Below are 21,521 nucleotides of genomic sequence, written 5' to 3' on the forward strand. Positions count from 1 at the left end.
ACTCTTTCCTCTAACATTCAAGTGTCTCCTTGATGCAAGCTCTCCTCCATCAATAACTTCACATTTCACTGAATCTGCTGTCTTTGACTTAACCAAGAAAGACATCATACCACCTATATCATACATCAAGTCAGAAATTCACAAAAGATGACATACAATCAATGGCTATAGTATGCATCAAAGACTTGGTAATGACTCTTTCGGAGATAAGATATTGAAGAAATTTTTCAACAATAAGAATGTCAAAGGTCTAAATGCTTTATGCAAAGCACTAGAAGACCACCATGCCATACTGCATTGGGATACTCGTCCTTTTGATCTCAAATGTTTTCCGATTCATCAATCATTTGGCATACACAAGGTTGTTAGCAATTTTAATATTTTAGTTGAATCAGATAGCAGTCATACCATCAACAAGAAGCGTGTCCCCCGCTTCAACGTCATTGACAAAATCATCATAGTTCACACTAACACAATCTGCAGTTCCAACACCACTCCGGATAGTGAAAGTGAATTCCTGCCCATTTTTCAATATGATTGGTTGTGGTAAATCCCCACTCCTAACCTCAGGACCCTGAAAAACAGACAAAATTAACCATCAGCTAACAGACACACACACACAAAAAAAAAACGAAACCATGATCACAAAAATATCATCGCACCAACAAATAATCCTTATTGAAAGAAGAAGAAAAAAAACCTTACCTTGGTGTCAAGCATAATTGCAATGACATTATCTTTGGATTGTGCATTATATTCTTTAACCAAATCAATAACTTTCTTATGAGAAGCATGATCACCGTGTGACATATTCAAACGAGCAACATTCATTCCAGCCTCAGCCAGTTTCCAAATCATTTCCTTAGTATTAGTAGAAGGACCAATTGTACAAACAATCTTTGTCTTTCTTCTAACTATTGGCTTAGACCACAATCCACCAGAAGGATCACCAAGTTCCGGCAGACCACGCAACTTCTCCAACTCCTCCTCGATCTATTCACCACAAAAACCAAAAAGGGATTACAACAAGTTTCTCAATATACTTCACAAAACAACCTCCATTTATGGTATCTATATAAGTTCTTCCCAAAATATTTAAAAAAAAAAAACGCACAAGAGCACTTGGATGAGATGGTTTAGGCGCCCAGCATAACTAGAGGTCTGTGGTTTTACACCCAAAACAAACATACAAAAAAATTAACTACCCTATCATTTTTTCTTTGGGGACCAAGCAAAGGAAGCAAATTTACAATAAGAGATAGAAAAAGAACGAACCTTCGAATCATCTTCGGGTGAGATAGGAACAACTTCAGAGGGTGCAGATTTGCTTGCATTAATGGGAAAGTTTGCGAAAGAAACTTTGGGGGTAATATTGTTACCCTTTGGAGAGAAGTGTTTGGAAGAAAAAGATGGAGACTTTAACAAGGTTCGAGACCTGTTTTGTGTAGATCGTGAGGTGGGGTGTAAAAGGGAGGTGTGAATAGATCGAGTGGCGGCAACCTGAGACATTGTTGAAGAAAGAAAAAGAGAGAGAGTTGAAGAAATGGAATAGAAAGGGAATGAGAAAAAGTGTGTGTTGTGAGGTTGATATGAAGAAGGCGAAATTGAAGGTTTGGAGAAATCAGCGTTTAATTTGGCGGAGACAAATATGAAAAAAGTGAGACGACAAGACAAATAGACCTTCGTTTGTATCGAATGTACCAACAACGTTAATGTTGCTCTATGCCCTCCTTAAATCTTGTTCGAATAAAAAGTTTTCAAATCTACGACGCCGTTTCCGATTTTGGAGTTTAGAATTCTCCGTTTCTTTTTGCCTCCTCATTATTTCTTTTCTTTTCTTTTTTTAATGATTATTTTTGTTAAATAACTTTTTTATTTTATTTTATTTAAATTAAATTACAGGGAATAATTTTATTAATTTTTTAGAGTTGACTAAATAATTGTAAATATTCTGTAACAAATATTTTTCAACACTTTTCTTAATATTATTTAAAATTTAACTGAGACACACTAAACTATATAAATTTAGTATAAAATTAGTTTAAAGGATTTATAATTTTTCATAGAAAGAAGTGTGTAGAATGTATATTAGAGCGTGTCTTGCTTATACTTATTTAAAGGATTTAATTTATATATATTGTGGATATATTTTTTTCTTCTAGATATTTTGGCAACAATATTTATATACGTTAATATAGGAGAAAAAAAGATACATACAAATGATTATAATTTATAAATTGTATAAAACTTTTTGCATTGATATTGTTATGTAAAAATTATTTTTTTTAAATGGTAATAAATATATCAAAAGTTAATTATGTATTAACGGTACAAGTTTAATTATATAAATGGGATTTATTATTTGTAAACAAATTATAAGTTCATTTAAAATAATTACTGTCACTATTTCTTATTATAAGCATCTAGATAATTTTACATATATTAAAAAATTATGTTTTGTAATAATTTGTCCATTTTATTATTGATCTTCTAAAATAGTTCCTTAGTTTATTTTTTTGTCAAACAATGATACCAAAAGATAGTCAATTAATTAGGAATATTTTTTTATACAAAATAATTAGGAAACTGTTTTTAGAAAGAAAATAAATAAAAGGTTGTTTGGTAATTTATTTTTTAAAATTTGTTTTAGAGATGAGAAAAATGAAGAAAAAAATTGCTTGGTAAACTTGTTTTTAAAATATGTTTTGAGAACTAAATTTATCAACCTTTTTTATATATATTTCATTTTTTTATAATTATTCTTCTTCAATATATATATTATTGAGTATAATTTAAAATATCTTCAATAAAATTTTATTATATTAAATAATAAACTGCAAAAAAACATCATGGTATATTTTGGATGTATAAAATTCAACTAATATAAAAAGAATAGTATTTAGTGAATTAAAAACAAAGTACATGCTACTTAATTTTTACTTACAATTGTATAGTTTGGTACACTATGATTGTTTAAATGCTAAAAAATAAAAGGAATAAAAAAAAAGTTATTTGTTGAAGAGGAAGCTGTTTACTCATATTTTATTTTGCAGAGACTAAATAAATATTTTTTTTAATTATTGACAGGGATCAAGTGGTCCATTTTTTGTTATTGTTAGAGTATTAATTATCCTTTTTTATTGCAATTTATTTTCCATAATTATTGAAAGTTGTTTTATTTTTGTGGGACCAAATTTGGTCCTACGATTTTTCTCATTTATCAATACGTGTTTTTATTCAACAATTATTATTTATATTAAATTTATAAATTGATTTATTAAATTTGTTTTAAAATATCATGTAAATATAATTTGATTGATAACTGCAATGATATTAATATATATAGTTAAGATTCTAACTCAATATTGCTCAATTCTTAACACTTAAAGTGTACGAGTTTAAGTATTTGGCTACTTAATAAATAAATAAAAAATATTTAAAAATTTATATTTATTTGTTACTTATAGCAAATGAATTAAAACAAATTAATTAATGTTTTATTAGTAATATTTTTTAGTAGTTTAAAATAAAAATAAGGAAAATCATATACTAAAAGCAATTAAGAAATTCTACATAGGACCAACAAGTTTAAAAAATGTGTTGGAATCAAGTTGGTTTTATCAATATTTATCACAATAATATTTGATATATATTTATCACAATAATATTTTATAAGTATTTGTCGACGAGAAGATTTTATCAAGATTTATCACAAAAATATATGATTAAGAATTGTTTACAAGAAGATACATTTATTATTTGAAGATATATGATTCATGTTTTGACAAATGACAAAATAATGAATTGAACTTAATCATATTCCTACTTGTGAAATTTTGAGAACTGGTCCAACAATATGTTCTCGTCCATATCAAAGCAAGTAATAGGAAAGAAGTTTAATCTGAATAATTTACAAACTTGTTATGAATAATTTACAAACTCAATATTGAAAATATTATAAACTCAATATGAACAAAATACGAACAGAATCAATCTATAAATTGTTCAAATTTGATTCATAAATAAATAATTTACTATATAACATATTGTCACAAAACATCTTGTTCATAATTATTTTTGAATAAGATAATTGTTGACCAATATATGAATGAAGATACAATTTAAAATTAAATAATGACTAAATTGAAACCCTAATTTTATCCATAGATAGATAATCAATGTTGAAAAAGAATATCATCTAAAAATCATCAAATAGTATAAGAACTCAAACTTAAAATTTCAAATTTATGTAAAAGTTCAAATAGATAAATACTTGTTCGAATGAGAAATGTTTTATAAGGTTTTTTCTTATAGTGCGATAGTAATTGTTATAATCAATTTGTTACAAATAACTACTCAAATTTCAAACATTTGTATTCAAATCCGATAATGGTGTTTGTATGCCTTCAACAATTTGAGTTTGTCGTATTGTGGTAAAGTCAGTGTGTGTTCCTCAAAATTATGGGGTCATAGATTGTTTGAGAATACTGGCTTGGAGGGTCATGTGTTTTATAATTCAAATTGTTGAATTAGTGGATTAAATCATTACAAGTTAAAGAATTTTATGTAGCTAAGTTAGTGGTGAAATAGGATAAATTACTTTGTGTCACTATATTATTGTATTCCTTAATTTTGTTATTGCATCTACTCCAAGTAAATCATCAAATTTTAACAAGTTTAATCAAATAATGAAAAAATTATCAACTTAGTCAAACACAATTTAAACCTCCATGATATTTGCACATTCAAAATGAATTTGTGTAATGTGTATATGCCAAATATATTAATAATGTGTTATAAGTCAATATATTGCGCATACATGTAAAATGAGCAGTCAATTATATCCTAAAGTCCAAAACCTCTTAAAAATCCTATATTAAGCTCATAATAGTAGAACACATGTTGAAATGAAATAATTTTGTAAAACCTGACCCATTATTTTATTATTTTTCATTAATTTAAAATATTTGTCTTGAAAAGTTTTCAAATTGTATTTTTCTAGGAAAAATATCATAAAAAATAAAAACATTTTTTTTGGAAAAAATCAAAAAATAACTTTTCTTAAAAATTTTGAAATTTTTTTCTCAGACAAAAAGATATTGAGAAAAAAAGTAAAAAAAAAAATATATAAATAATTTTTAGTAAAAAATATCAAAAAATGAATTTGAAAAAGTAAGCTCATAGGTCTCACCAAACCTACAAAATGTTGGGTTTCTTTTTTTAAGGTCTTAATAACTATAATTTTTTTTGTTTTTTAAATATGTAAATTGCGATCAATAATTAGTGGATTTGTAAAATTGACGGTCCGCGAACAATATTTTTTTGTTTTAAAATCAAAGTTGTTCGATATTATTATATTCTCCTTAATAAAAATAATAGTTTTATTTTAGTGTTTTTATTTTCAATTTTAAATATAAAAAATTGAAGAGTGAAAAGTAAAATATATTTTACCTATTTTATTTTTTTGCTTTTAGAAATAGTAGAATAAAAAAGTGTTTTCAAAATTAATATGACAAAATAGTATATTCAAACAAATTTCAATTTTTTTTATTTTAAAAAAGAAAAACAATTTTTAAAAACGAAATCAATCAAACACTTCTTTTGTTTTTAACAAAAGTGTAGAAAAAACGATTTAAAATAATGACAAAGAATTTGTGCATGTGCCGGTGGAGAATTTTCTCATTTCACCTATTTTTAGAGGGTTCGTCCGGAAAATTACGTATATATTACAGTGATTAAGTTAATTAAAATATTTAATAAAATTAATGACTCAATTAATTAAAAAATGTAAAATGAAATTATTAATTAATACGTAAAATATATTTTTAAGTAGTAATTAAAAATTGTTTTATATTAATTTAAAATTTATCAATCTGATATTTTATTTATTTATTTTAAATAAAAATAATTATTTACTATAAAATATTAATTATTTATTAATTTTATATATTATTTATTTAGTTAATCAGGTTACTAATTTTAAATTACAATGAAAAAATTATTTTAAATTATTTACTTTAAAATATAACTTATTAAAATTATTTTAAAATTGTAAGTTATATAAATGACTTATAAACTTTTGACTCGTTATGTGTTTAAACCTATGTATTAACAGGGGTGCTATATTTATTGCATGTGTATTTTTTTTTACACTCACAATGTGTGTAAACCTACATATTGAAAGAGTTGTTGAGAAATGAAAATTTCCAACGTCAAAGAAAATAAAATTTAGGCGCTTGTTTATTTTTAGAAAACTTTATTTTGTTTTTATTTTCTAAGTTTATCTTTAATTTAGTTTTTTTGGGTTAAAAAAATATTTTAAATTGGTAATAAGATGAAATATGAAAATGATATCTTATATCTTCACATTTATACTTCTACTTCTACATTTTATATAAGTTATATATTTCATCCTTTCCATTAAAAATTAAATAAAATTTACTCTACTAAATTAAACTTGAGTTTCGAATATTTTATTTAAAACTTTTTAATATATAAATTTATTTTAGAAGATCAACGGAATTTAAAAAAAAAAAACATTTTGAAACACATTTATGTATAGAATTTTTTTAAAAAGTGTACATACATTAAATAATATGATACTATTTTATTTTTTTGTTATTAATGTACAAAATTATAATCTTAATAAAAACAAATGTAATCAATAAAAGTAATATACTTATCTACCCTTCTTCTGAATATTTATGCATACCAACCTAGAGAAAAAATTGGAGTATTTAAAATTTAAAGCGACAAACCTTAAAATAAATTGTTGTTGTTCCATCAAACTAAAAACTTTATCATGCATATAACCTATTGATCTTTAGCTTTCGCCTGTTGGAAGATGATGAATCTTTTAACATGTTAAAATGCTAAATCAAGACCTAAATTAATCATCTAATAAAGAGTTTAATTTTTGTCATAGTAAAAAAGTATACATTATCGGCCACAATTAATTATGTGTGTATGATTTTAAAAGTAATTTTTTTTAAGATTTAATAGTTGTAATTAATTGATAGGATAAACATTTATACATTATCGATTTATATAAATTAAATTTTTTAACAAATAATTGACCATAATTGAGTTTAAGTAAAAAAAATAAAAAAGTTAGATTTGAGTCTTGAATTTACAAAACATGTGACATTTAAAAAAGTTTTATAACGCCTAATTTATTTCCACTCTTAATTGATATGAATGTTTAGTTACGAGTTCTTCATGTGAAATATATATTTTTAAATATTTGTGTCAATTTAATTCAATTTTAGTTACAACTTTTTTTAGATGTAAAAGACTAAACTAGAAGGGGGTGATCGAATGAGGAAAAGTGGGGAATTGTACCGTGCACCCTCCACCACCACTTTTACTTTCCACTAGGGGTGGGAATAGACCAGGCCAGACCAAACTTTGAAAGGTCTGAGTCTGGCTTACGATTTATTTTTTAGGCCTACGGCCTATCGTAGGCTTTTTTTTCGGCTTGGTCTGACCTTTTTAAAAGTCTGGCCTAATCTGGAAGGCTATTTAAAATAATTTTTTTAAAATATGAAACAAACATTCTTTAAACTCTAAAAAATATTTTTTGTGTGTCAAATAATATATTTTTTTTCTAAAACAAACACACTAGTTATTACCTCTTAAACAAATATGAAACCACTACTGAGTGATTGACTAATTGAACTCCTACCAAATATGGAATGACTACCAAATATGGAATCGCTACCGAATATGGAACAATTACTGAATATGGAATGTTCACCGAGTGATTGCCTAATTGAAATAATTTAAAATAGGAAATATTATTATTAATATAATAATAATAATAAATAATATTAATAAATAATAAAATATATATAGCCCGCCTTGTCAGGCCTAATAGACTTTTTTATAAGCCTGAGTCTGACCTATTTAAATAAACAGCTTGAACCTAGCATTTTTATTAAATAGGTCAGGCCAGACCATAGGCCCATAATGAACGGCCTAGCCCATTCTCATCCCTACCTCCCACCCCCAGTCATATGAAAAAGACAATATTACCCTTAGTTTCATCTATAAAAACCCCAAAAAAAATTCACTTTCATTTTTTCACCCACTTCCTTTGAAACTTTGAAATATTCGAACTTGACCCATACCAAACCTTCGAAAGTTTGAAACCTCTGAAACTAAAAGTAAGAAAAAACTCGAAAATTTCAAATATTCGAAATTGTTTTTTCTTCAGATTTTCGAAAGTTTATATGATGATGAAACTTTCGAAGTATATTTTTCCCATTAATACTGAAAGTTTCGAAACTTTCGAAAAATATGAAAGTTTCGAAATGCAAAACCTTTGAATAAATGAAAGTTTCGAAACATCAAATTTCGGAAGTTTGGTCTTCCATGAAACTTCAAAAGTTTGGGAAACGAAAGTTCCGAAATGCATTTTTTAATAATTAATAGTAATAAATTTATAGTAATAAATAGTAATAAATTTCATACCTAATTTCAAAAATAGTAATAAATTTAATTAATAATAATATTATAAATTTATTTTTTTAAAATAAAATTGTAATTATAAATTGAAAGTTTCAATTTTTTTTAAATTTTTGAAATTGAATTACTTCGAAAATTTGAAAGTTTTGAAATGTGTTTCGAAAATTTGAAAGTTTCGAGCATTTCGGAAGTTTCAAATTCATCAAAACTTTCGAAATATTTGATATTTTCTGAAAAATTAAATTTCAAAAATTTCAAGTTTAACAAAACTTTCAAAAATATCAAAAAATTAAATTTTTATTATTTCGAAAGTTTATAATTTTTTAAAATAGGAATTAGAAATAGAGTGACAATTTTTTTTATGATTTTATACAAAATAAAAAAATAACAAAATAATTTTTATAAAAAAAATGAGAGAGATTAAAAAAACAAAAAAGAAATAGAAAAGTGAAAGAGATAAAGAGTAAGAGAAAAATAAAGGATTAAGAGGTTTACATACTATTATAACATGCACTTGCACCGCCTAAATCCGATCGACTTTGTTGAGTAGACTACACTTTGACTGAGAAGGTTTTTTCCAAGTTTCAAACTTGAGGCAGAACACACGATAGAGAGGTTTTGATACGTGCCTTTGAATCCAAATTGGTACTGATAGTATTTTTTTTTTTTTTTTTTATATGCGCATGCTTATTTATTTAATTTAATATTTTTCATATATATTATAAGGTTTAATCTCTTTCTATTAAAAAATATTATGTTAACTTATTATTTTTATTACTATCTAATACCTACTATTTTAAAATTATAATAGATATAATTTATATATATATATATATATATATATATATATATTTGTCTGTGTGGTACCAGAATATATGGATGAAAAATCAAATTTCAATCTTCATAAAATAGAGATAAATTTTTAATTGAAGAATAGTGGGTAGGAAAGAGAAAAGAGATTGAAATAATTTTCTTTTTAAGTTTAGAGAATGTCAAATAACAATAGGTGGAAAAAGTAAAACAATTTGTTATCTGTATCTCTTGAATTACACATATCAAAATTTTCACAAAATTAATATATTCAAAACACTCTTTATTATTTCAACATTTTTAAATCTTATTTTTTTTCCAGAGCGCATCATAATACCTAAATCTATGTTACATACTCATAACTCACACCTTATATTTATTTATAAATCACACATTACTCATAACTTATATCCCACAACTCTCCTCTTGTTATTGTGGTTAAAGCTACCAACAATGTGTGTTTACTAAAGCACCCTTGTGTTCATAATTGTTTTTAAATTATGAGAATTTTATGTGATATGCGTTCAAGTACGTTGTAAATAATACATTGTATATAGACTTAAATTATGCACATTACGCATTACGAGTTTACGTATAACCTATAATTTAAGAAATTATTAGACTCATTGTCTCATGAAAAAAAAATAAACTTGGTGATATGACGAAAAACACAGTCAATCGATCAGGTTTACAATGTTTGTTAAACATATCGTTCATCACTTAGAGATAACATAATTGAAATGCAACATCTAATGACATTAATGTAACGCGATAAATATGTGTATCGATATGAGGAGGTAAATGGTTCACATGAGTTGATGAACATATTTTGAGGTCATCCACATGCTATCACTCTTGTAATTAATTTCCACATAGTATTGATTATGAATGACACATACAAGGCATGCATGTATCTAATGCAATTACTTTAAATTGTCGATGTTACTTCTATTAAAAATAACATTTTATGTGGGATTTGCATGTCTATTGTATGAGCGTGCTTATAATTTCACGTGGACACTACAAATGTTGAAAATATGTATTACTTTTGGTGAATTTAAAATTAATGTTACTGATAGATACATTACTTTTATGAACGCAATTCAATATGTTTTTAAAAAAACTGTAAATTTATTGTGTTCCTTTAATGTATGCAAGAATGTCAGAGTTAAATATGATGACCACGTTTTTAAAAAAAGCATGCACACATAATGGTTGCATGCTAGAGTTTTGTTTATAGTTATGATGAGACTCAATATTACATAAAAGTTTACTATGCATGAAAAAAATTGTAGTGATTGTCCATTTTATTTATTTATAATTATATAGACGAGTAATGGTTAAATAATCATAATGAATAATTTGTTGAGGCGTGAACAAATAAGATTTGCGTGTTTTACATTAACATATGTAGGTTAAATCCTACACATTACTAGTTTGCTTAAATGTATGTGTTTTATGTTAACATATGTTTACTTTTGAATATTTTAGTTTATGTTAACTCATTTCAGATGAAGGGTAATGAAGACGTTTAAAATAAGGGAGTGTAAAAAAAATGGCTGAAGATTAAAGGAAAAGGAAAAGGATGCTATTTTTTTAGTAAATGCTAAAGACAATTTAGTATTTTCATAAAAAATATGCCGTGTAACTAATGTTTTAGAGGGGATTTTGATAGCAAAATTGGAATTAAAATGGGAAATGGTAAATAACAACTCCAGCAGAAACGGGATTTTGATAGCAAAATTGAAATTAAAATTAAAATGAGAAATGGCAAATAAAAACTCCAAAGCAGAAACATTAGCCAAACAAAATTGCAGAGCACCACTTAAAACATTTCCTCGGTTATAAAGTCCAAATTGCCCATAAAACGAAACGGCAGCGTTTCGTGCTCATGCACTAAAAAACGCGGGAAACTTTTCCGCCATTTCAACTAAGATCCCAAAAAAAACCCACACTCTCTTCAACTCTAACGCCACAATCCCCCAATTCAGTGGTTCTCTTCAGACCCTCGCGAACCATCAAGCCAAACCCATCCCTAACACCATGGACACCGATGGGTTATCTCTAATCTGCAGTGGCCTTGGAGCCATCGAAGAAGACGACCAAGACAACCGAATCGGTTACTTAAAGGGCGAACACTGTCTCGGTACGAATCTTCCCATTTTTATAATTTAATTTAATTTTATCTCTTTTTTTTTTTCCGATTCAATTCGATTCGGTTTAAGTTTCCGGTGCATTATTGGTCATATTCGTTATTTGAATTACTAGATAACCTGAAAGACTTGCTGAGGTTTTTGAGACGCGATGACCCGCAAACACGTGACGTGTTCAAGCAAGTATGTAAATGGAACATTGTTTCCAAAGATTTGATACCAATCATCGAACACTACCACGAAGATCGTAGCTTGCTTCTCAATGCAGGTTATTTTTTATTTTTATTTTTTTTAAATTTGTGAATTTGCTTCCATAGTATTGGGAGTCGATTGATTGGTCGGTGTTGATTTAGAAAATATAAAATAAAATTTCAGTTAAGGTGTTGGTGTTCCTTACAATGCCGATTGAACCTGGTTCCACTGATATACCTCAGCAGTTGGAGTATCTGTGGGATTTGAAGTCTGCAGTGACTACCAGTGACGTTGCTATGGTGATAGTGTCGATTCTAGAAAGACCACTTGAGAATTTGGAACTGTGAGCTTCTGCTTTATGTTTTTAATTATTTGTAAGAAAGAAATTGGAAAAATCACTCATTTGTTTAGCTAGGTTTATTTATTTATTTACTTATTTTGTTTGTTTGTTTACAGTGGTGCATTCACTGAGGATGATTGGAAATTGGTACAGCTGGTTTTAACATTATTTAGAAACATCCTTGCTGTTAATGAAATCCCATTGCATCAGAAATCAGCAGGATATGCTAGTCATTATTTATCTCTGAGAGATAAATTCCTTGAACTTTTGTTCCGCGAGAATGTGATGGATATAATATTGGTTTTATCTCAAAATGTTGGCAGTTCTAATGTTTATCTACGTCAGGATAATTTACTTCTGCTGGAAATTTTCCATTACATTTTTGAGGGTCAGGAGCCAGAGTTGATTGTCAGGGGCCATTTGAATGGATCGAAGGTAATCTCTCTCAACTTCAACATCATATCTTAGTCAACCTCTCCAGGAGCACCCTGTTAATTAAGATATTTCTTTCTAAAATGCCCTCTGCGTACATAGTTTACAAGGCTTTGATGGATGTTACCTCTCTTGTGCCGTTATATCTTAATTCTTAACCTTTGGTTGTAAATTGTTTGGTCACTTATATTTTTGTAAAGTTTATTTCAGGTGGATGAAGACTCTCAAGCTTCTCTTGATAGTCTCCAGTCCATCATGGAGGAAGAAAAGAAGAAAAAAATTATTAGTAGGCTTGGCAATATTAGTCGGCATTCACAATTCAGTGGAACATTTGCACGGGTTACCATGGTACTAACTTTTTACCCAATTGACTAGCTTTTAATGCAGTGGACTTGAATGACACCAGTATATTATTTTTGGTAGGATGGTTCTAAAGCTGTATTTAAGGGCAATCCTAGTTCTTCTCGTAATATGCATCTTAAATCACAAAATGTCACTCGGGGCCCAGCCAAAAAAATTGCGTGGGATCATCCAAGGTTGCCTTCAACAAAGGATAAGATATTGGAGTTGCTTCATGGATTTGTAAATCAGTTTCTTTCTGGGGGATACAATGGTATGCTTTTTCAGAATATGGTGTATCAGTTGCGATGTTTATATTATATATGGAGGATATATATATATATATATATATTAATTTCTACTTAATCTGTGTCAGTTTTGATGCAATCCATCCGTGAAGATATTGTAAAGGAACATCCTGCAGTTCAAAAAAGTGACATCGTGGTTTTCTTTCAAGTGGCTGAATTTGTCACTTCATTTCAGTTTTACAAGTATTCAGCTTTGAAGGTGAGAATAATATTATGAACACAACATCTCTTGGCATGCGTTTCTCTATTCCTATTTCAAACTAAAATACTTCACTTCACTCCTTGAGGATTTCTGATGCATCTACGCATTGGATTTTGATATAGATATTCCACACATTTCTATTTGTTTTCACATTACTTAGCATTTAGCAGTAAGTAACCACCGTTTGAATATCTGTTTTGTTTATTCAAGTGGTTGCAATCTCACAGCATGTTGAAGCAAACTTTTCACATAACGATTGTTTGTACTTCATACAGTTTCTGACGCAATGTGGCTAATTGTTAGTTTCCTTCGTTAGTATATCCTTATTCCTGTTAATATATCATTTCCCCCCTTTTCTTTAATATACCTTTCATTTCATGCCTTTTGGCTATGTCTCAAATACAGCACGGGCCATTGACATAAGGTAGGTGGACAGTTGCATTGTCTATGATCAAGCCAAAGGACCCTTGCGTGAGTGAGCCTGTTAGAGATGCAACATAAAACCGATAGCATCTTCTCACCTAACAATTTAAGCATTAGGCATAGTTGCTTCATGCCAGGATATTACATGTGAGCGCCTAGATACCTTAATTTGAATATGAAGTAAACTACACGTGTCTGTGTATTCTGTTTTGGTATAGATTCCTATAGGTGTGTTTTACTTATCAAACTACATGCTAAGGGATAAGGACACATTAGAAACTCAAATTCTCAAAAGAGTTGTAAGAAAGAAAATTGTTATTCTAAATTTGTGTAACATTTAAATGAAAGTTGACTATTGAGCATTTGCATCTTGCCGCGCTTTTTATTAATTAGTTGCCAGTACGGCGCTCCTCCAATAAATAGGAAATGCAGGACTTGTCTCCTCTTAGGTTTAATGTGTGCTTGTACATTCAGAATTACAATTATCACTTGATTCAATCATGCAACATCTTGAGCGGTGATTTTATTTTACATGCCGTGGGAGTCTCAAATGAAGGTTTTTATTGAATATTTTTTCAAGCCATTGATAATGGATTCATAAAGGTTAATATGAAATAAGTCATAATTCACATGCTAAATGGTAATTTTATAAAAGATTTTTGGCTAAAAAAATGGAAAGCAATAAAATAAATTTAGAACATAAATTGCAGTGTCACATGTGCTCATCTAGTGTTGAGATATCACTTGCGGCTTTATTTGTAAGTAGCATAACTGTCATTTGTCAATCTACATTTGTTAGATGTTGTTTAATATGTTCCCTTCTTTAATAGACAAAGGAGGGAAGGGATGGCGAGTTTGAGACATTTCATGATGCTGATGCTTCAGATATTAGTGGTAAAGTATGTGGCCCAATCGAAGCATCCTTGAATGAGTCAATGTTTCAGTTAGTCATTTCAAAGTGGCGGAATGCCTATGATGGTCTAAAGGAGACAAAAGACTACAAGTTTCTATCTGCAGCTGGTTCTCTTTTGAAAAACATGGTAATATGCACTACCAAACCCTAATAATTTGTTTTGTTATTTTTTAGTTATTTAGTTTTTTTATGTGCTCGAATTCATACATTATGAGGTAAAATTTTACAACTTTCTGCTTTTCCTTCTCTAAAATCTGTACACGTGTTCTTAACCGAGGTATCTAAGCTATCGTAAATATATCTTATAGCTAGTTCACTTTTATAAACACCACTGCTTGGTAAAACCTATCTCATTCCATTTTTATTTTTATTCCACGTTCCATTTTGCTTTATTATTATTTTGGTCAATTTTGCAGATTAGGACATTTCTGCCTCTTCTATATCAAGTTGAATATTGGACTACACCTTTGTTCATATTCTCATCAAATGCTTCATAATTGCCCTTTCTTTATTTGCAGATTCGCATGCTGGATTTAGTACTTAAATTGCTGCCAGATGACTCTAAGGAGCCGCAAACAGCACGCATCCTTCTGTACAAGTTATTTTATGATCAGACTGAAGAAGGGATGACTCAACTCCTCTTGAATTTGATCAAAACATTTGACACCCACAAACAATGCAAAAGGTTTCACCTCTTTGTTTGAATGAAGAAAAATTTCACCTTATTTAACCAATGAAAATATATGAGCTGCTTTTCTAATCTACTAAATCCATCCCTTAGCAGCCTTCCATACTTAGAATAATTGAAAAGCTACGCAAGTAACATATATGGATTGAGTAGTATAGTTTTGTCTTTATACAAGAAATAAATTGCAGCATTAAATACTGGTTTATGAGTGTAGAATACAAGTGATGCATGCTATATGCCAAGATGCTTTGTAAAATCATATCAAAGAGAATCCTTTCATACCTTGTTAGTTTTATGCTTTATATTCAGCTTAACTAACTGGCACTATTCGACTTAAATGCCTTACATGAATAATTGCCAGTCAGAGAAGGTATTTATTCGTCATAATACGAGTCTACTGATAATACTGATGTTTTTACCTATTTTTGTTGTGTGATTGTCTGTGTATAATCAACTATTCTTTCCTTGCTATTGTACTCACGATTGTTCTTTTTTGCAGTGATCTTGCAGATTTGGTAGAAATCATCTGTAAGGTTGTAAAGCTAATGGATTATCTTCAGTCTCGAGGAACATTGAGGGTAGGTTGCAATTATGTGTTTGTGTATCTAATCTATCTTTCTATCTAGATGCTCTATATAATAATAATAAGGAGAATAGTAACAACAATAACCTTCAATCATATCGAGGTCTCCGTGTGATCTTCTGCTAGATTTGAAAAAAAGATTAGTGTTAATTTTTTAATAATATCCTTTGAAATTATGCGCATATGGTTGCAATCTTTGCCACAGAGCTTGTTGCATGAGGATGTTGTTGTTTTCATGGTTTTTAAGAAAAATATTTGAGAATAGAGGAGAAGTGAAAATAAAGTGATACATTTAAAATTTGAAGTAAAATAAATTTATAAAATGTATGTTTTTCAATTTAATCATTTTAATTCGTTTCTTTGTTTTATATCCTGTAATTCAAGGTGTCAAAAAAATCAAGGAAATTGAAAAAGAAAAATTCCAACGGAACAGAATCAGGGAATAAACCAACTGGAGATCATTCTTGCATTAAAAAAGTTGGCATTTCTGTTGACAATCAATTAGCTGAAAATCAGTCACCGCATTCCCTACCAAATGCAAATTCCACCGAGCAAGAAGACGTCGTCGTTGATCATAATCAAGGACATGAAAATCTTGAGAAAGATGTCAACTCCCAAGTTTGTTTGGAATCAATTAAAAACACACACCTTGATGATAATGGACATGAAAATGTCGAGGAAGATGTGAACTCCCAAGGTGGTTTAGAATCAATGAAAAAAACAAAACTTGATGATAATGAATATGAAAATGTTGAGGAAGATGTGAACTCCCGAGTTGGTCTGGAACCAACGGAAAACATAAATCCTGAACATCTTAATGAGGATATGTTAGATGACACTGGTGATTTTTCTGAAGATGAGCAATTAAATGAAATTAGTGAAGTTGACTTCAATGTTTCAACACTCGTCTCTGCCTTCGCAAACCACAGTATTATCCAGAAATTATGTTGGTTGCTCAAGTTTTATAAAAGCAATTCCCTGGCTATAAATCATTACATAATAAGCATGTTGCGGAGAATTAGCGATGAGCTTGAACTCCATCCCATGCTCTACCAGGTTTGGTCTGGAAAGCATTTCACCTTCAATGAAATTGTGTAATTGTTTATGAAAGCGAATAACATTTCTAATTTTGTTAATGTATTCTTGTAGTTGTCGCTGCTCACAACTTTTTATGACATCCTTGTTGAGCAAAAGTCATGCCCCTGCAAGGAATATGCAAATATTGTTGATTTCTTGAACAGTTTGGTCAGAAAGATGCTAAAGAAAATGAAAAAGCAGCCCCTCCTATTTGTTGAAGTCCTTTTCTGGAAGACCCGAAGAGAATGCCATTACATCAATGCAGAATATATGTTGGGTGAGCTTGGCCATTTGAAAAAAGAAAGTAAAAATTGGAATGATACTCAAGGAGATGGAGAAATTGGTTCATCCCCAATGAAGCCGTGGACTCGTAGAAGCATAGCTGATGCACTTGGTGACGATGAAGCGGATGTCGTGATCTCTCCTGACTCGAGATATGAAAAGTAAGATAAACTGATGAAGTTATAAAACTTAACTTAGTAGCTTCTCATGTAAGCCTTTCCCCAGTTTGTGGGGCCAATTTTCAGGTTATGCTTAATTGATCCATAGTTGATCTAGTAAAGATACTGCAATGGGACTAATCTTTTTATTTTATTTTACTTGATTTCTTTCAGCTATGGAGAAAAGCTTGATGATGTTGAAGGCTTTGCTTCTACCTCAGGCAGTAAGAGTGGCAGAGATGATAACGAGTATGTTTACTTACACCTTGAGATCAAAGTTTATATAAATTTTATAGTTTCTGATACTTGGTTTCCTCGGATAACAGTGGGGAGCAATTGTTGGAAGATGAATCTCGAAAAGCTCCAAGGAGAAAGAAAAAACTTATTCTTGATGCTGAATTGGAGACACAAATTAAGGAACTCTATGAGAAGTAGGTGTTACCTGCTAAAAAATTACGTTGTCTGAAATTTGGCACATGGTTTATATTAGAGCCTCGACATTAAGCAATTTAGCATCTTTTTGTTTTTCTTATTATTCTCCACCATTGGTGCAAACATAAAAGAGTCAGCATGATAAATTGATTAATAGCTTGTCAGTTTTATCGTTTCAGTCTTGTTTATAAGATTATCAAAATGTTCATTTTGATAATCATTTCTTCCATTCCTTGAATATATCAGATTCAAAGATGACCGAAATTGCAGTGGACGTATTGCTGAAGTGCTAGATCGAGATGGTAAAATTTCTCCAGCTCAAATTTCCAATAAATTAAAAAAATTAGGGCTGACAACTGCATCAAGGAAAAAGAAGGGCGGCGCTGATGAAACTTTTCCAACAAGCCCTAATCAATTAGAAGGTGGATTAGGAGAAGTTGAGAATCATAAATCAGTGAATTTAGAGGGAAGCCTGTTGGTTCAGCATCAGTGAGTATACAATTTATTGTTGTGCTTATGAAGTATTATGGTTCAGTAAAAAATGTATTACTGATATTTTTTCAAAAATTTATATTTTCTTCTTGATATGAAAAGTTTTGGCATCATTGTTCATCCTAGTTAAACAATTTGTTTATACTTTCATTTTATTATAAATATGTTTAGGTATTATCTGAGTTTGTGTTGAATTCCCTATTCATAGGCAGAAAAGAAGAAGAGTCAGTGCTTTCAATGAAGATCAGGAAACTCTTATCAAAGTTCTATATGAGCAGTGAGTGTTACTTAACTTAGTTGCTTAGTGGAAGATTGAATTTTGTCTCTCCGATCTCTTGATGAATGCTGAATGAATAGTTGGATAAGAACATGTTTTCTGAATTTTCTTTTATATTTTTTTGCACAAGAAGACAAGTAAAAGAATTGTAGTTTTTGCGTTTCCTTTTAATATCTGGGTTGTTGCTTTTGCAGATTCAAGGACCATAGAAGATGTAGCTATATGATAGCCAATGCACTGGACGTGGATGGTAAATTCACACCTGCCCAAGTCTCTCGAAAACTTAAGCAACTTGGATTATGTGTTCCTCAAAAGAGTTTCCGAGGAAAAACCCACCAAAAGAGTGAGGATCTTATGAATAGAATGGATGAATCTGATGATGAGACACTGATATCATTGAAAGATAGGTAATGTTGCCTTATCCTTAGTTTTATACATGTGAGATATTAATACTTCTGTCTATTTATAAAATTATTTATTTAATCAGCATGTAGAATTCATTCCAAAACATCATCTGTATATACATTTTTTGAGATGATTTTTTTTATAAATTTTATACATAGATATACCTTGAAAACTTGGCAAGTCGGATCAATTGTTTGGATTCCTAAAAAAGAACACTTTATTGAGAACTAGGAGAGAAATCTCGCCTTCAAGGTTTCCCCTTCACAATAGAGAATTCACTATTCACAATTACAAATATTCAAAGATCTCTCTCTAACTCTCTAACCTTGCTATTTATACAGGTAGCCTTATAACAACCTCAACTAACTAACTCATTATCTAACTATTATTACTAAGTAACTACTAATATAAGTCCTAACATATGCTTTATCTGAATTTTTTAATTGTTTTCAAATGCAACTTTACGTGTACCCTTCTGGATGAGCCTCTCCTTCTCTTTCCTCCCTTTATTTATTGTTTTATTTGTTTATAGGAAAAACGTGAAGAAAAGAAAAGAATCAAGTGAACAATTACATGAACAGACTGGCAAGGATAAATTGTCAAATGATGATTCTGATGATGAAATACTGGGATCTATCATCAAGTAATGCCCCCTTCCTTTTCTGGGGCCTGTAGTTTATCTACTCTGGACTTGTTTCCTTCTCTTTCCTCCTTTTAATTATTGTGTTATTTTGATTTTAGGAAAAAAGTGAAGAATAGAAAAGAATCAAGTGAACAATTACATGAACAGACCGGCGAGGATAAATTGTCAAATGATGATTCTGATGATGAAATACTCGGCTCTATCCTCAAGTAATGCCCCCTTCTTCCTTTTCTGGGGCCTGTAGTTTATCTACTCTGGACTTGTCTCCTCCTCTTTCCTCCTTTTAATTATTGTTTTATTTTGATTTTAGGAAAAAAGTGAAGAATAGAAAAGAATCAAGTGAACAATTACATGAACAGACCGGCGAGGATAAATTGTCAAATGATGATTTTGATGATGAAATACTCGGGTCTATCCTCAAGTAATGCCCCCTTCTTCCTTTTCCGGGGCCTGTAGTTTATCTACTCTGGACTTGTCTCCTCCTCTTTCCTCCTTTTAATTATTGTTTTATTTTGATTTTAGGAAAAAAGTGAAGAATAGAAAAGAATCAAGTGAACAATTACATGAACAGACCGGCGAGGATAAATTGTCAAATGATGATTTTGATGATGAAATACTCGGGTCTATCCTCAAGTAATGCCTCCTTCCTTTTCCGGGGCCTGTAGTTTATCTACTATGGACTTGTCTCCTCCTTTTAATTATAGTTTTATTTTGATTTTAGGAAAAAAGTGAAGAAAAGAAAAGAATCAAGTGAACAATTACATGAACAGACCGGCGAGGATAAATTTTCAAATGATGATTCTGATGATGAAATATTCTCTATCCTCAAGTAATGTCTCCCTCTTCCTTTTCTGGGGCCAGTAGTTTACCGATAATGATAGGACCATAAATGTTTATATTAGGAATTTAGTTTGAACTGGTGATTCTTCATGCTTCTGCTTCTATTTACTCTGGACTTGTCTCGTGTGTCTACATTTTTTTGTTCAGAATTAACTATTGTTTATTTAATTAGGAAAAAGAAGAATAGATCAGTATCCAGTGAACACTTACATGAACTCACCAATGAGGAAGAAATGTCTAGAGATGATTCTGAAGATGAAATGCTCCGATCTGCACTGAAGTAAATATTCTATTCTTGAATTTTTACTGATCAATTTGGATAGGATCATGAATGTGTATATCAGGAATTCAGTTTGAGCTGTTGGTTTTTCCTGCTTCTCCTTATATATCCTCCTACTTGAAAAAAATGACCCTGATTCTATCATATATAAATGTTTATTCTATTGAAAACTAATATTATCATGTTCTGTTTATCTTTTCTCCCTCTGTAACACCGAGCCAACATCTGTAGAGCATTCAATGTTGTTGATTTAACATTACATATACACTTTATCCGAGCTTTTTAATGCTTTTAGCTTATTAATCTAATGGTTGAATTAAATGGCATTGGCAGTGAAAATCAAGTAGGTTTCATGAATTCTCACCAAGTAGAACATAAGCAAGTGGATCCTGACTTGGAAGATTCAGAGGATGAAGTGGCTATTAATGTACTTCCTGAGAATGCTGTATCCAGAAGGAAGCTGAGAATGGTGATTGATCTTGAGGATGACGACTGATGTGGAAGCATGACTAAAATACATGTTTGCTTCCATTTTGTACAAATATTATGTATTGAACTGATTATTTAAGTTTTGATCTTTTTTTTGTATAGTTGGTTGTCATTGCTCAAACAGCATAACATCCCTATGAAAGTAATTTCCCCATTTATTTTTTAAGTCTAGAAGTATGTGAACTCATTTGCGTATATAAAGAAAAAAGTAATAACGATACTAGTCTTTCTGCTAAACATTCCTACTAGTATATGGTTTTGGGAGTTTGAGCAGAGTTAGAAGATAAAAAGTATATT

The 21,521-nt window shown here is 29.7% G+C and overlaps 2 protein-coding genes across 3 annotated transcripts in view; one reads left to right on the forward strand and one right to left on the reverse strand.

Moving 5' to 3' along the window:
- The window catches only part of LOC101503841 (plastidial pyruvate kinase 2), a 4,498-nt gene extending 2,785 nt beyond the window's left edge, over window positions 1-1,713 (reverse strand). The window contains exons 1-4 of the mRNA XM_073368032.1: window positions 1,276-1,713; window positions 706-993; window positions 409-574; window positions 1-113 (exon numbers count right to left, since the gene is read on the reverse strand). Of these exons, the coding sequence (XP_073224133.1) occupies window positions 1-113; window positions 409-574; window positions 706-993; window positions 1,276-1,509 (801 nt within the window). The 5' untranslated portion in view covers window positions 1,510-1,713. The remainder of the gene's footprint in view (window positions 114-408; window positions 575-705; window positions 994-1,275) is intronic.
- A 9,484-nt stretch (window positions 1,714-11,197) lies between these two features.
- LOC101504155 (uncharacterized) lies at window positions 11,198-21,390 on the forward strand. 2 transcript variants are annotated; one of them, XM_004496444.4, is made up of 24 exons: window positions 11,198-11,422; window positions 11,545-11,697; window positions 11,805-11,964; window positions 12,078-12,396; window positions 12,604-12,741; window positions 12,817-13,006; window positions 13,109-13,239; window positions 14,496-14,705; window positions 15,097-15,263; window positions 15,766-15,844; window positions 16,234-16,905; window positions 16,999-17,369; window positions 17,541-17,615; window positions 17,693-17,797; window positions 18,045-18,287; window positions 18,499-18,567; window positions 18,762-18,974; window positions 19,505-19,615; window positions 19,714-19,824; window positions 19,926-20,036; window positions 20,138-20,248; window positions 20,337-20,444; window positions 20,628-20,735; window positions 21,069-21,390. In XM_004496444.4, exons 1-24 carry the CDS (start codon window positions 11,320-11,322, stop codon window positions 21,229-21,231), a joined length of 4,221 nt encoding a protein of 1,406 aa, XP_004496501.1. In that variant the 5' UTR covers window positions 11,198-11,319; the 3' UTR covers window positions 21,232-21,390. The 2 variants fall into 2 exon arrangements, with proteins under 2 accessions (XP_004496501.1, XP_073224056.1); XM_073367955.1 differs by lacking the exons at window positions 11,198-11,422; window positions 11,545-11,697; window positions 11,805-11,964 and having other exon boundaries at window positions 12,254-12,396; window positions 12,594-12,741.
- The last annotated feature ends 131 nt before the right edge of the window (window positions 21,391-21,521 follow it).

This window comes from Cicer arietinum, chromosome 4 (assembly GCF_000331145.2).
Source record: "Cicer arietinum cultivar CDC Frontier isolate Library 1 chromosome 4, Cicar.CDCFrontier_v2.0, whole genome shotgun sequence".
Taxonomy (NCBI): Eukaryota; Viridiplantae; Streptophyta; class Magnoliopsida; order Fabales; family Fabaceae; genus Cicer; species Cicer arietinum.